Below are 15,806 nucleotides of genomic sequence, written 5' to 3' on the forward strand. Positions count from 1 at the left end.
CGTTAAGCCGGATTTTACAAAGAACGTCGAGGTAACAAGACATCAAAGACCGTCAAGAAGGCGTGACCACTATTCATCTAGCTAAAACATATCCTAACAATGAATTCACGTCTCCTAATATAAATATTTGAACAAAAAGCACGCAACAGTGTTATAACACGAATTAGATGTGTCAGTGTAACGTGATTGGTGTAAACATTTTAGATCGACGATAGACAACGAAAGATGAATTATTCGACTGTGTCCACCTAATAAATTAGGGGCAAGTGCTCAGTAAGATACACTGGGCTTCCAAAGGCCCAAAAATTCCGCATGTCTATCGATAGACATCATGCTCAGTGATCGATAACCATGAACGCTGATATTAATGGCCATGATAATGAGCATGTTAATTCGTGCTGTGCTCAGAATAAAGTTGGCCCTAAATTGTCATGACCTTGCAAGTTTGCCACTGGCCACGCGCAGTGGCATAAGAACCACATTGGCTCATCTACACAGTCGGCGCAGAGAAAACAGGGATACCGATTTGCAAGAGATGTGTCAAGTACGTGACTTAAGAACATCGGCATCGCGATGACTCGTTAGCGCCAAGCAAAATCAAGGGCGCAATTAGCCACCGTATTCTGTCAAGAGCATAAAATGAATTCGTTCAGTCAGACTATTAAGTGTTGTCTGTGCTGCGATTCAAAACGGTTGAGATGATACGCACTTACCTCTAATTCCACCAGCAAACCTGCCCATACACAAATGACGGGGTGCAACTCAGTTGAGGCACATTTTCCCTTGTGCTTATCCAGCGAACCTAAAGACTGATTCCAGCAAAACAATACGACTGCATCTCTCCACAATTGCTCCTTAAAAGTGCTTTGTCTCTTCTTGTTAACAATTGTTCCTAAAAAATATGATACTGAAAGTCGTAAATAGAACACATGTGCAGAGAATGTACGAGTTTCTCTTTCTGGCATGTGTACAAAAACCCGCCTTTGCAGCGATGACTTATCAGTGGCACTGGCACACTGCTACACACCTGCTTAGTGCATCGATTTAACCTCAGCCGGCACTTGTAGCTAGAACGCAAGTGACAGCTACGCGTTGGTGTTCCCTTTAACACCGGACCACACTCACGAAGACTCCGATTAAGTGATACGTGAAGTGTAGAAAGACATGCTTATCACGTCCGATACCTTATAAGACTGCGATCACCGGGCATTAATTCAACATCGAGGTGCGGGTCTGGACAGCTGTGTACACATATTACACGATTCCTCAGCATACGTCCCACGGTGACCCTTCGTCAGGACGTAACCCACATTATACAAGCGGAGCCTAGTCTATGGTTCGCGAATGACTTGGGCGTGTTTGAACCATCTTTAATCCTCGAACTCCAGAGAGAGCATCAGGGCTTTCAGATTACCAAGGAATCGTCACGTAATCATCCGATGACACAGCGGCAGTTCTCTTCCGTTGACCCTGCAGACCATTTCCTTCGACGGTCAAGACGACACGTTTTAAAGCTTTGTGCAGCAGACGGCAAGACGTCGCTCGGATACGAGCGACACCTGTCGGGAATTTGAAAAGTAATTACTGTGACGTGTGTGGCACAATCAGTTTTTTTTTTCTCTTTGGTTCTTTCACATAACACACTATTATCACCCGTCGCGGCATGAGAACATCGAAGATCTTACCTGTATTTTCCCGACTACAAGCGAGCACTCTCGCGTGTTCGCGTAGCACACGAGAGTTAAAGAGCCTTCTTTTTTTTGGAAATGAATGTCCCGCGAGAGGTCGCTAATGGCCGCTCAATTGTGACCACATCGAAAGCACACTGCGCAAGTCCGAGAAAAAAAAACTTTACAACGAAACAAGCCGGAGCAAGTTTGTTAAGGCAGCAAAAGCTACGAGAACAAAGATATTCTTCAACGAGAAACACGGTCAATTTAAGGGCTAACTACAATATAACAGGCATCGTATATAAACGGGTCCTCCGAGCCATCTTTATCACAAATGAACAAACGTCCACTCCTGCAACCAGATAAAACGTATACCCACCTGTACAAACATTTCTTTCTCGTAAAATCAAACCAACATATATATATGTATGTATGTATAAGGCTCTGAAAACTGCACAACTCACGGCTCCCAGTGGACGCCACAGTCGCGAAAGACACACTCGTGTCACGTGGTGGTGAAACTGAATTTTGGCCAGAACATTCTCCGCGTTGGCTGTGCGTAGAGTGAAAGCGAAACATTGAAAACTCGCTACAGGCACGGTCTTCTCAACCACACAACCTCTTCTCTCTTTACAACGTTTGCTTTTTTGGCGGGGGTCAGAAACACTCTACACGTCAGCAAAATCTCACGCAAAAGAAAAGAGAAGAAATTGCTCCGGGAACACGAACTCCAGTGGTAAGCACAAACTCATCTACGGTCAGCCGCAAAACCGAGACTAGCGTGTTGTACTGCGGTACAGCTGAGAGTATTATGCAAAGCTTTGAACGGGGGCCCTGAAATAGCTTTCTTATATTTCGGTCAAAGCTGACGTTTTCTCTGTTGAATATGTTAACCCTGAAATCCCGTATCTTCGAGAATCTAAGTGGCACGAACGCGGGAAACCGTCGAGCAAGTGTGGTGTAGGCTACTTTAAGCCGTCTTGAGGGTGCGTAGCACTTTCCTAGTGCTGAAAGCATTGGAGGGTGTTAAATCAGCTCCTTACTCCCCTAGTAACCAGAAGGGTGTAAAAAAGTTTAGCACTAATCAGGATTCAAAGTTGTACATTTCCAAAAACATATCACGGTCTCCTCGGAATCCAAATACTGTTCCTTCCACTTTGAAAATCAGCTCCAGAAGGACTTGACAAAGCACCTACTCTCCTCCCTGCAAACTTTTACGCTTAATTACTGCAGAACATATTACCAATAAAAAGCTTCATTCAATTCAAAGACCCATGCTGACGAAATTACTACTCGGGCATTGGCCCTACAGTTGTGAAACACTGCCCTCCCGGCACTTCATCACTGAGAAATAATGCGCGTGAAACGTTTGGCAGAATCGCAAAGCTGTTAGCGCGTTTAGAGAGTGTATTTGGTTGTCAAAAGTGTGTGCAACGGAGAATATGTGTAAGTAAACGCCTTATTACGCCCACCGTATCATGAATTCTTAAATGCGCGGCCCTTGGCGATGCAAGGGAAACTACGCTGCGCCTCTATCTTTTCTTTCTTTTTTTGCTCGTCGTTCTAATGACCATTAAAATGAGAGAAGGCATCCCGATGCCCGGCTGATAGAAGGGTGCACAAAGAGGGGTAGAAAACAAAACTGAAATACCTAAATTCCCCCCCCCCCCCGGCTTCTCGAGGGTGGTGTGCATTACTGTGCGGTGCCAGGGTACCGTCCAGTGCAACACGACGCCTTCTTTTATTTACTTTTCACGCTTGTTCGCACCAGCGAGCGCTGTATTCTCTTATGCATAGTTCAGCCAACGATGGCTCGAACGCACAATAACAATAATGAAGGCGGTTGTAACTTCCCCGAAAGACACTGGCGTTAAGGAAACTGGCGCTCACGAAACACTCTGCTTCTGTACATAAGACGAGTTTTGGACAGGTGAGCAAAATAATAATAAAAACAAAAACACCAGCAAAGAAGACAGAGAAAGACGTCGCTACCCTTGTCTCTCACTCTCTCTTTCGTAGCTCTTTGTTTTTAGTTAAGCTGTTCCAAACTCGTCTTAGCTATGAACAAACTAGCTCAGTTAAATACTATGCTAATTGTGTATCTCGCGCGTGTTTCATGTGTTTTTCGCACGTCTTGTGGACATTCTTTCATTTATCGTCGCATCCAGCTGCAGTAGCCTGCGAGGCGTGCCACCATGCGAGCCTCTCCCGTTTTTCACGGAAGAGCCTAACTTAACAAAAGCAGTGAGCGAATCACTGCGAAAATCAAAGCGATAATTTCCCCTGTCACGGCCATTTCAGGACCCCCTTAACATTCCGCTGGTTATCGCACACAGGAAAACGAAACCACTCGTGGTTACAGTGGCCAGCCCGTCGTCGCGGTGGTCCGGCAGATAAGAAAGGCCTCTCCCTAAAACAGAGAGGATTTCCCGTCTTGTGGTTGGTGCGCCATATGTTAGCGTGGTCGATAAGAAGGGTCGCTTACTACAACAACTATAGCTGAGATAAAGTAAAAAGTATTTACATTTGATTCCGCGACTTACCTAAGGCCCGCGCGGGTCTTCTGCTCTACCGACCACGGTCGGGGTGTGGCGAGTTCTTTCTCGGTGTTATTCAAAAAAGAGTGTCCCGCTATAGCCGGGTCATTGAGCGGAGCTAGCGAGAAGCGTTGCTCTAGTCATGGTCAACAAAGTGAAAGTAGGATGGCAAAGTGCCTTCACTTGCTGTGGCCGTTCGTTAACATACAAACGACTATTTCGGTCAACGGCCGTCTTGAGTATTATGCAAAGAAAGAAAAGAAAAGAAAAGGAAAAAACAACTCCCGTGCTACTTGATCTTCGTGCTGATGTCTCGGAAGACCACGCCATAGCTTGTAAGGCTGGTCAAGTGAACAAAACAATTGCCTCAGTTAACGAGGCACAACAAAGGCATTTACCTTTAGATCTCTCTCTACTCGTCATAGGTCGTCCTTTGCATCACAATCTCAAACAAGGTGCATTCAGAAAATTAACAAAGGCTTAGGCTAGGAGTCCGCGGTGTAAAAAGTCGCGCTAGCGTGTGCGGAGGACATCGAGACATTTAACAGAAATGTGGCTGCGATCAAAGAAATAGTTCTAACGGCGCAGGGAATATCCTATATACATATTTGTACCACTGATATCGAAGAAAGTGGCACCTCTGAACGCCGGCGCAAATTCTCTGAATCTGCGCCGAAAAGCATGTTTCACTGTGCTTACGACGGCCATCGGATCGGTGCGAAATTTCACCGCGCACGGCTGATAAAAACCAAGAACTGCACTCAGAGGCTCCAGTGTGAAAACTTGCATGGCAACACACACGAAATGCAACGCACATAATGACACCCTGAGCGCATCCTAGCGATGAAAGACGACTGCAACGTCGTACAATTCCGCTAATTACAAATACCTCGAATATTCCGTGCGCGCCCTCAAGGCAGTTTGCAAACTCTCGTCTTCGAGTTTAAAAAATTTCATCCAATGGCCTCAGGCATGCGCATCAGCAACAGTAGGCACTGTTACGTGAACCCCAGCAGTCGCTCACCTACACGCAATGAATGCAGACCGACGGGATGTCATCATTCTTCCTTCCTCGTGAGCCGTGGCTTCTCATGAAAACTGCTATGAAGTAAAATTCATCGAGAGGAAGCTGGCTCATCGCCCTACAAAGACACGCGCGTGCGTGTCTACGCGTCGAGCCTGGCTTTCCCATCGACGAATTCTCGCTAGGAAGGCATGCGTAGTGGAACGCGAAACACAAGAGCACACCGAATCGCCGATCCCCGCCGCGCGCAGTTCACACCCCACTTAGCGACCGCCTCGCGTCCACTTAGTCCGTCGGTAACCTAGCGATGGGCACGTCGCAGCAGGGTCCCTGAGGCTTCCAGTCGTCCTCCATGGCGGAGTGGGAGTCCTCCGAGCCTTGCTCTTCCTCGATGCTGAGCTGCGGCGAGAGCAGCCTGGAAGAACCGAGCCTCGGGCTCGCACCCTGGCCCGAGGAAGAGCAGCTTCGCGGCGAGTCGTACGCCGGGTCCCGCCTCGAGAACTCGCGGAACAGCGCGTCAGTCTTTGGGTCGATGCTGAAGTCGCGCATGAGCAGGCGCTTGGAGCCCGAGCCGCCGCCGTTGCTTCCCGACGAGGCCGACCGGGCGCTGCTCGTCCGGCGCGTGGAGCGGAAGAACCTCTGGAACACGGACACCTTGCCCTGGGCCTCCTGCTGCAGAGATCCCAGAGGCTCGGAGGAGAGGCTCGAAGACTGGAGGGCCTCGGCCGCCTCGGCCGCGGTCGGGCCCGAGGTTAGGTTGGACGACGAGCACGACGGGGGCGCCTCTTCGGAGCGGGCCCTCATCTGCAGGAGTCCGCCTTCCAGCTGGCGTCGCTTGCGGAGCGCCGACCTCCTGGAAGAGGGCGCCCCGCCGCTGCTCCCGGCGGAGGCGGCGTGCAGCTCCTGCAGCGGGACGTGCTTGCGGCTCAGCTTGGCCGGCTTGTTGCCGTTGCTGCTCTCCATGGACTTGTAGCCGCTGTCGGCCTTCATCTGCTGGAGCCGGGAGGCGTGCCCCTGAGCGTCCGCTCCGCCGGTCCCGCCGCCGCCGCCGTCCGTATTGTCGGTCGTCGAGTCGAACGAGGACGTGGTCACGCCGCCCTCGGTCCGGCTGGCGTCCGTCGAGGAACAGTCGGTCTCCATGCTGTCGAAGCTGTTGTCCGCCGAACCTTTGTCGACCCGGCGCTGCAGCCGGCGGGCCAGCAGGACCTTGTAGTTCTGGCGCCGCACCTCGCTGGGCACCCCGTGCGCTCTTCCGCCGGACGACCTGGCATGCTGCTCGTCGGTGGCCTCGGACTCCTGCGACGTGCTGAACCCGGTGTTGCGGTGCTGCTGCAGGAGCCGCCGGTCCTCTTCTTCGCCCTCGGCGACGTGCGACGCGGCCTCGGCGGTGGACAGCTCTTCGAAGCAGTCGGTGGTGGTCTCCTCTTCCTCGAAGGTGGCCCTGAGCTGCCACAGCTGCCGGTACTGCATCCTCACCGTCTCGGCGTCCTCCTCGCTCGGGTCGTCGCTCTCGGGCGTAAAAGCGCCAGGCGACGAGAGCGACTCCTCGTAGTCGACGGCCTCCTTGCTGCCGATGTCGTTGTAGCAGACGACGGAGCCGCCCGTCGTGGGCTCCTCTTCCAGGGAGCGAGATTTCAGCAGCAACCTGCGAAGGATAAATCAAACGAATCAATGAACGAGTGTATCCCTATCTGTCAGTAGCTTGAGCGTGTTGATCAAGCTCACTAGCTTCAGCGCGTTAAGTAAAACGATTGTTGTGTAGTTAAGAATATGTTGTGCCGTCTAGTATGCATATGTGGGGCACTAAGAATGAGAACACCTGCGATATGACGCGAAAGCTGGCCGCTTTTTATCATGCGGGGACGTCTGCGGAGCGCATTTCATCGGTGACTACATCACAATACCACTGTATTTTGCACTTGCAGTGCCTTTAATAAAATTTAAGTTTTCCCTTTACTAGTGGTCCACACTGTACATGGCGAAACGGTGGGAGCATACCAACAAAATGTTAACATGCGGCGACTATGAGGGAAACATCATAGTGAAGCAGATATTTGTGAGGGCAGACGTGTGCTCTTTTAAAAAAACGCGACCTGAGCGCGAGAAACGAAATTTTGACGTATGCACAGTGAAGTCACTAGCTCAGAATGTCAGAAATTACAATGTTTCGCACTAGCGGCCTATACACAGAGAACGGGCTGATGCTCGTAAGTACCGCAGTATTTTAGCGTTTATAGCTGCTCGCTGTAAAGAGAAGTGACAAGCCGAAATCTGCTTACAATATACGAAACTGGACACTCGCTACTACGGACACCGCGGCCGGGTAACAAGAGTGTTTGAACGGCTGAAGTAAAACCCGGGACAAACGGAGACAGAGAAGTACGTACCGATACGAAGTACCGATACGTGATCGGAAATCCCATGTCGGAAAATTATGTTCTTTTACCTGTCAGTGCAACTGAAGCGGTGCTGAGAGAGACAGCCAAGACATGTTTATTGAGCAGTTTAGTATATGGAGTGGATTCTTACTTCAGATAGCCACGTACCGCTTTGGCTCTCCTCGTTGGAAATCTCAATAGACCCCAGCATTTCCAGTTTTTGCTTGCTGTTCTTTCTTAAAGCGCTGATCTCATGAAAAAAAAAAGGGGGGGGGGGGAGAGTATAGCACGTGTGTTAGCACCGCTTCAGTAGCTGTGAAGACAGAAGAAAGAACATATCTTTCCGACAGGCGACTTCCGATAGCGTATCGGCTTCATTTGTGCAGCCGATACGAGGCACACATTCTGTGCATTTGTTTTAGTTTTTTGCGAGCGCATTACTATACACGTATAGCCCTCATGCGCGATTATAAAAGTCAGTGGATAGTTTAGCGACGTCGTTGTCTAGCTTCGTCCCCTGTTTTCAGTTCAGCTGTTCCAACTCGCCTTAGCGATGAACCAAATAGTTCATGTGAATACAACTTTAACGGCTGCAAATGTTTACTATTCACGTCACTTTAGGCATAGCAGATGGCACGTCCTTTCCAGAATGTCCTTAGACCGCGGCCTCGCGCATTTGCGGCGTGCAGGCACAAAAGTGTTACTGCGTCTCGTAAATTCTATCAGCGTAGATGCCTACTTGTGAACTAGTGAACGGTGAATTCTCAAACGTGTGTGCGCGTGCGTACTGGTGACATTTTCTTCGCTGTACTACTCCCCCCCCCCCCCCACTCCCCCAATCCGGTGCGGGGTAGGTGACCTGGCTGAGCTTGAATAACGTCCCTACCTTTCCCTCATCTATCTATCTATCTATCTATCTATCTATCTATCTATCTATCTATCTATCTATCTATCTATCTATCTATCTATCTCCCTCCCTCCCTCCCTCCCACTTCTCATTCACTGCAACTCTATCCAGGACAGTGTGGGGTAGCCTATATATATATATATATATATATATATATATATATATATATATGCCGGGCAGGCGACGCCATTGTTTCTCTCTCGTATACGCAGCAAACGCTCGTTCGCACCTGCGAGCCATCCGGTCCAGGCTCTGTTCCAGCAGCCCCGGGTTCTCGGTGCTCGCCGACTCCCTCAGCGAAGCGGGCACCTCGGACCAGCCCTCGCCCGAGAGGTCCCGACGAGGCGGCGAGGACGACGGTGGCGCAGCGGGCGTCAGGCGCGCCGGCACGCTGAGCCGCCTCAGGGGCGGGCTGGGCCAGTAGCTGCACTGCGGCTCCTGGTACCACTGGTCCTCCTCGTACCACGGTATGCACACCGACGCCTGCCGCTGGATGCGGCCCGACGACGCCCAACGGGCCTTGCCCTTGGAACCTGAGGCGGGCAGGGAATGGGGGCGTTGCGGTTTCCACGCGCAAAAGCGCCGGATGTGGTTCGAGAGCGATGTTTCTTGGGCGAGTTCTGGTAATCGACACCGCGCTGGGGATTCGCCTGGAAGGCGAGGACCGAGTGAGGCGGAGCGCTCGCGCGAGTGTCCTCGTGTGCCTCACTCAGTCCTTCAAGTCTTGAAGCGCGCCTCAGCACAGACGTAGTCGATATCTGACCCACACGTTTTATGTATTGCCAGTTACGAACGTATCAGGTATCGCATAGTGAGATGCGTCCGCACATGGAGGTGCCGCCTTGCTTACAGTATATTGCACCGTAAATGATCACATATAATTTCATCGATGATGCATTCTTTATGTTCCAGACCATTTATATTCACCTATTGGGTTTCAGATATGGCAACTGTATTCACAGATGTAATGCCGTATATGCGGCGTTTCTCTTATAACATCAATCTGAAGGGACATCGACAGGGTACGGGGCGGAGCGAACCACTATTCTACAGTATGACAAACGCCGCAGTATTCTGCGGTATTACCAATGACACTGCACAAACGGACAGGGACGACAAGCGTTCGTGCCTTGTTTTCATTCGAATCTGGTTGCGCGCTGTGATCTGTAAGATAATCTAGGGACATGTCCCTCAATACGGGCACTTTTCGACATTTATTGCGATAACAGAATGAGGCTCAGCCAATAGCGGATGTACGTCTATATCCCGGCTGGCAGCAAAAACCTCGTCCGATTTTAAGCTATAGCCGAGTAGGGCTTAGCTTAATCTAGGCGAGAATCACAGTTTCGCCTGTAAGGCGAAGCATCAATTTCGATAGGAAAATATTAGACAGCTATACGAAGTAAGGATAACAGTTTTATCGGTCGTATTAACTTGCAAACATTCGCTTACTAACTAAATTAACAAGCATGGTGTGAGGCGCAGGCAGATATAAACACATCTCACTCGATGGCCGCGGACATTTCCTGTCAAACCGCTGGCTTGAGGAAAAGCGGCAGCGGCAGCGAGCGAATTGTCCTTCGTGCTGCCTCTTGCTTCAACGCGAACTAAACGGCGAGAACACAGCGCACACGAAGCTGTCAGCCCTCGGTGCGCCTAGACTATGTACCCATCGCAGATCAGTTTGGAAACAGGGCCCGCGCAGCCGCATCATAAGCAGCCGCCGCCGGAATAAAACAACGCCACGACTTCTTGTCGTGGTCATCAGTTGCCTTCCAGGGGCATGCGCAGTTTAAGTGTGTATTACCTTGTTCCTTTAATACACTTTCCAGCTGATGGTCAGAGCTTGTGTTGCGCCTACGGCGACCTTCGTCTTCGTTTTTAGTGCGCTGTCATTAGCAATGAACCGACACCTACCCGCCCAGTTTTCTATCCTCGTCCACGGTGCGCTATGTGGTGATCACCAGCTTTTCACCCGTGGTGCAACGGTAATGACGTAAATGAGGCGGTGCTTAAGTAGACGAACAGAAATAAGCAGCCCACATCATAGTCAACGGTACAAGAAGGGAGACGTGGTCTCGCGAAAGCAATACTAAAGAAGAGGAAAATGACCAATAGCTTCGCTTTCTCCGACGCGTTTTTTTTGTCATGAATTTGTCCACGTCCGAATCATCTTCCCTCTTAAAAAGAACATCAGCTCTCGCTGAATATCTCGCTTTATTTTTTCGTGGGCACTAATGACCGTTTCGCTTCCTCGTTTCGTTTGATGGCTCATTAGCGGCTTCTGGTTTCTCTCATGCGTTTTGGCTAATCGCTAGGCGACAGAGTACTGCTCCACATTCTGGCGGTGTTGGCGTCACGGCAGCCCGAAAGCAGCACCGCGGGGAACCCGCGGAAATCAAGCCAAGAGCTAATCGCATTTTGCAATCACAAGGCTCACCACGACCCAAAAATATGTTTGGCACACGCTGGCGCCTGTTAGTAGCAATTGTGCGAGCTATTAGCAACCAGTGCGAAGCCGAACCGCTACCTGCTAATGCCAACAGTCAAGAAACAGGTGTTATTCATTTGGTCGTCATCTAGCATCGATGAGCAGTGGGCGAACACGGGAAATCAGAGTCCGAAGCTAACGTTTGAAAAAAATAAACGGTGGTGTCTGAAATGACGCGAGGAATGTTTCGCAATAAAACGATTTCGCCGTTCCCCTGTATTGCAATAGGAGCTCCGAGTTAAAGCTTCCTCTTGAACACGTGACCTGTTGAGGTAAAGCACTAACCTTCATAGAGAGGTGCAGCTTCTGTTCCTTAATACTTTAAATATAGCGCCTTTTCTTTACCTTTTCTTTAAACGCTGTCAGCAGCAACAAATCCTTTATTGCGATAGCAATTATATGGACACCAGATGAATTTCCGCCGTCGCCGTGATGTTTCGCATCAAGTCCAAGTGCGATAACATCGCGGCCGCACGCTGTATTGAGTGGGAGCGAAAGCGTGCGAGAGTAAGCGGACAGTGATGGTGGCTCGCTCTCTTGCGCCCATGGTGGAAGGTGGAGGGGGAAGCGCGCCGTCTTCCGTCGCACGCAAGGCAGCCGGAGGAGGAGGCTCTACTCCAGCTGCGGCTGCGTATGGCGCAACTGAGCGCGGGTCCTACCTTGAAAACGAACTGCGACGAGTACAGAGTCTAGGTGCGCCCAGGGCGGTTGGCTTCGTGTGCGCTGTGTTCTCGCCGCTTAGTTCGCGTTGAGGAGAATCGCAGCGGGAACGGCAATTCGCTCGCTGCTGCTGCCGTCCTTCCTCACGCCAGCGTTTCGAGAGTGGGTGTTCGCGGTCATCGAGTGACATGCACTCATGTTTCCCTGTGCACGCGCGACAACGTTTCCGTTAATTTAGTAAGCGAATTTGTTACAGCAGTTTACGCAGCTGATAAAACAACTCACCTTACTTCGTATAGTTCCTTAATAATTTACTATCGCAATTAATGCTTCGCCTTTTGGGCGAAACTAGCTTTTTTTTCGTATTTGAGGTCTCCGCTTTTTTTTCTTTATTGCGATAGCAGTTACCTGGACACTCCAAGCGGATTTCCGCCGCCGCCGCCACCGCCGGGCGCCGTATGCTGTAAGCGCAAGGGCAAGCGTACGAGGTTGTGCCGAGAAAGATGGCGGCTTTATCTCGCGCGCGCAATGGAGAGAACGGGAAAATGTATGCGCGTTAACATGGAGAGGGGGGCTCCTTAGTACGGTTCTCTTTCACACACCATCTTGGAGGTAATCGGAGGTGGATGCAAAGCCCAGGCAACCCGAGATAACTGATGGCTTCGTGTACGCTGTGTTCTCGCTCGCCTAGTTCGCGTTGAGCCGAGAGACGGAACAAAGGGCGATTCGCTCGCCGCTGCTGCCGCTCGTCATCCCGGCAGCACCCCGATCGCGAGTGTCCGTGGTCATTGGGTGAGATGTGTTCATGCTTGCCTGTGCACGCGACGCACCACCCTCGTTAGATAAGTTAGTAAGCGAATGCTAACAGCAGTCTGTACGGCCGAAAAAGCTAATATCTTTAATAACTCGTACAGCTATCTATTGCAATGAATGCTTCGTTTTTCGAGCGTAGCTGCAACTTTTTATTTTTTTTTTGTCAGCTAGAACAATCACACAACAGAAAGTCGTTTCTGGGACATTTTGGTTAAAGGAGGCGTAAGAAGATGGCGCTGTCAGCGCAGCTATGCTCCTATCTACGTCAGCGATGCTCCTGTATTCCGAAAGCTGCAGTACGTTTGTGGCGGAATAAGGCAAATGGCGATGTTTAGCTTGTCTCTTCGCCTTAACGGAATACCGGGCTACTGAAGACGTGATTGGCAGTAAGAACGCGGCTACGTCACAATCTTCTCGTGCAGTTTAACCATGAGAGCCCACATCTATCATTGCAGTGGCCAACCACATTTTATATATAGCTGCTGGTGTAAAGCGTTAAATGCAGACTGTCTAAACATCTTCTTTCGGCGAGAAAACCCATGCAACACAAACACACTTGTAACATGTTGTAGTTTTACAAAGCGTCACAAGGCAGCGCTACCAGCGCCGCTGTTACCACCGACGTCTGCGGCGTTCCGGTATTCCGTAAACGGTAGTGCGTAAGTGTAAATATGTGCGGGCCTATAAAAGCATTCGAACACCGAAAGATGCCGCCAGCGTACCGCTATGCGAGTCACCGTGAGCGGTGCCTCGCTTGGTCGACGACGAAGTCGACAAGGAGGAGGAGGCGTGAACGACGATGCGCTTGGGCACCGCTCCCGTGCTGCAGGTGGGGAAGAGCACTTCCGGTTCCGCCGGTGGCGGCTCCGCAGCGGAAGTCGTCGCTGTCACTTCCGGCTTCTTCACCTCGGGCTCAGCCGCCGGCGCGTCCACGGGCTTGCTGGAAGACGAGGCCTCGGGCTTGGCGATGCCGCTAGCGTTGCTGCTGCCGAGGTTGCCAATGTTGACGCTGTTGCCGCTGCTGGCCGACGACTTGACCTTGTTCTTGGGGTCGCGCTTGGAGCCTCGCTTGGAATCGGACTCGCTCTTGACCTCAGGCTTTCTGCGAGCGGCGACGCAAGGAAGGGGCACATTTAAGAACAGATATTGATCGCGGTGGGAGTACGTCCGAGTAACCGGTACTAATTTATGGGATGGAAACTTGAATGATCCCGATAAAGTTTGAAAAGAAGCTCAGTGCTCTGCAACGAGCACTGGAAACAGCAAATAGGAGGCTTAAGAGGAAGCTTCGGCTGATGATCGCTTATATATACGTAAATACATGGAAACGGAGGAATTGTTTTTCGCGGCAACCACTGCACTGATTTTTTATGAGGCCTGTTGGACTTTAACCTGGAAATATTCAGGGCGTTTCAAGATACCTGCTCAGCAATCGGCTTGGCAGCAATCTATAGGCGGAAGGCCTAAGCGCCACTGGCAAAAGTGCTAGACTTCTTTTACGATGGTTATCTTCTGCTGGTCAATGTAAAGATTGCCAAGGCGTAGGGACCATAGACCTTTTTTCGGCCATATGCGATATACAACGCATACGCCTTTTTCGGTTTACTGGGCTGTTTTTTATTTGTTTTTAGGAGCCTCACACTGTCATTTTGCTGCTTAGTTTCCACTACTATGTATCGTGGGATGTATCCCGAGATTTTATAAAAGCGTCTTGTTTTCAGTTGCTGTTTAGTATCTCTTGTATTATTTCTTTCCAGTTTTCTTTTCGCGTAACAGAATTAGAATATATAAGCTAGCTATAATCTAGCTAATCTATAATCTAGCGGGCTAGTGTGCGGACAGAAATGACCAAATTAGCGCGAAAATTCGGAACAAATTCGAAAATTCGGGCAAGAGGACAGAGCGCCGTCCTGCAAGCGCCGTCACAATATGGCGTGGTAATTGTTTGTTTAGTGCATTCACCCATAGAAAAAATTCACGAGTTCGTCTTTATTTATTTCACGTCTGCCTAAAGGTTCCTTTCCAGCATCGCATTATCCAGATATGTATGTACCGCTTGCCACGTAACAGGGGGCGCAAGTGTCGCGTGAAGCCTTCGTCGCTCTACTGTGCGCGTCCGCGTCGGTGTCTCCTGCGATACGTGAAATGAACTTGAGAAAATGGACAGTTTTAGTTACACGTACGCAGAGACTTCACGCACGCAAACGTGAAAGCTCTACGTACCATACGCGCACTGCACCTGAAACGCTTTTAGCTACACGTACGCGACGCACGCTAAAAGCGACCATGTATCGCCATCTCTCGCCACGTATAAACACTACTGTAGCCATTGACATCCAAGGCAAATCAAATCCAAGCCAGTCGAGTTGCATTGGCGCGCAAAACACGTAAAAGTGTGTTCTTGCGCCGATGGGAGCTTCGCAATGCCTAGAAGTGCTATACCGCATGTTGTCCTCGAAGGGGTTGCACTCCCTTACGTCTCGCAACAAATCCAAGTCGTTTTTAGAAAAACGAAGGCGCGCAGCTACCTTGTCGGCGTGTTTGGCTGCCATCTTGCAACGATGCTCTCGCTTGTTCGAGATCTCGTGAGACCGCCGCGCGGAGCTCTCTACGTGCGCAAGGAACGCACGCAAAACTCTTGAGTCTCACGTACGTCCGTGAGACTCACGCAAACCCCTCGCGTTCTGCGCAGGCGCACTGCTCACACGTAAGAGCTCTACGTACGCAAAGCCTTTACGTACGTGAAACTAAAACTGTCTAATAAAGACTACGATAGCGTGCTCACCCTTTTGGCAGCTGTGGCATCTGCCCGGAGCCAGGTGGAGTTGTGTGGACCACCGGAGCGACTGGCAGCTTTTTCTCTGCACAGAAGAGACAGACAGAATGACACAAACTTTAACGAAATGCTGGACATATGTTAGCCTGGCTGATCGCCTGACGTGTTAGTCCACGTGCTCGGCGATGCTTACGATTATACACAGTGATAAACACGAACAGAAAAGAGATGACACATTTGAGAAACTCGGCAGGAGGGACAGAGACAATTACGTTTATTTAAATATAGAAGCGAAAAGGAAGAACAACCTCCCCGGTGCTTTTCATCGGCTGCCTAAAGTGAGCCTGTTCCTGGTGAGCTGGTCACCGGGAAATCTGCCACATAGACTGCTCTTCGGTGGGCAGGGTTTCCTGGTGGTGGAGGTGGTCAAAATGATTTGCTAACGAGATGTCTTCGACCTGTCATCACGGTACAGTCACGCTCTGGCGAGCGAGAGACAAAAATAGAATAAGTTCCAGGGAAGGGGTATGCGCGGAATCGCGTCAACGCC

The 15,806-nt window shown here is 50.4% G+C and overlaps 1 protein-coding gene across 11 annotated transcripts in view; it reads right to left on the bottom strand.

Annotated features, from left to right (window-relative positions):
* Positions 1 to 1,363: 1,363 nt before the first annotated feature.
* LOC135901959 (serine-rich adhesin for platelets-like) overlaps positions 1,364 to 15,806 on the bottom strand; it is a 184,422-nt gene continuing 169,979 nt past the window's right edge. For all 11 annotated transcript variants that reach the window (XM_065431816.2, XM_070525667.1, XM_070525669.1 and 8 more), the window contains 4 exons: positions 15,266 to 15,341; positions 13,203 to 13,582; positions 8,746 to 9,049; positions 1,364 to 6,876 (listed from right to left, as the gene is read on the bottom strand). In XM_065431816.2, the coding sequence (XP_065287888.1) occupies positions 5,517 to 6,876; positions 8,746 to 9,049; positions 13,203 to 13,582; positions 15,266 to 15,285 (2,064 nt within the window). In that variant the 5' untranslated portion in view covers positions 15,286 to 15,341 and the 3' untranslated portion in view covers positions 1,364 to 5,516. The remainder of the gene's footprint in view (positions 6,877 to 8,745; positions 9,050 to 13,202; positions 13,583 to 15,265; positions 15,342 to 15,806) is intronic.

Source organism: Dermacentor albipictus, chromosome 9, assembly GCF_038994185.2.
Source record: "Dermacentor albipictus isolate Rhodes 1998 colony chromosome 9, USDA_Dalb.pri_finalv2, whole genome shotgun sequence".
NCBI lineage: Eukaryota > Metazoa > Arthropoda > Arachnida > Ixodida > Ixodidae > Dermacentor > Dermacentor albipictus.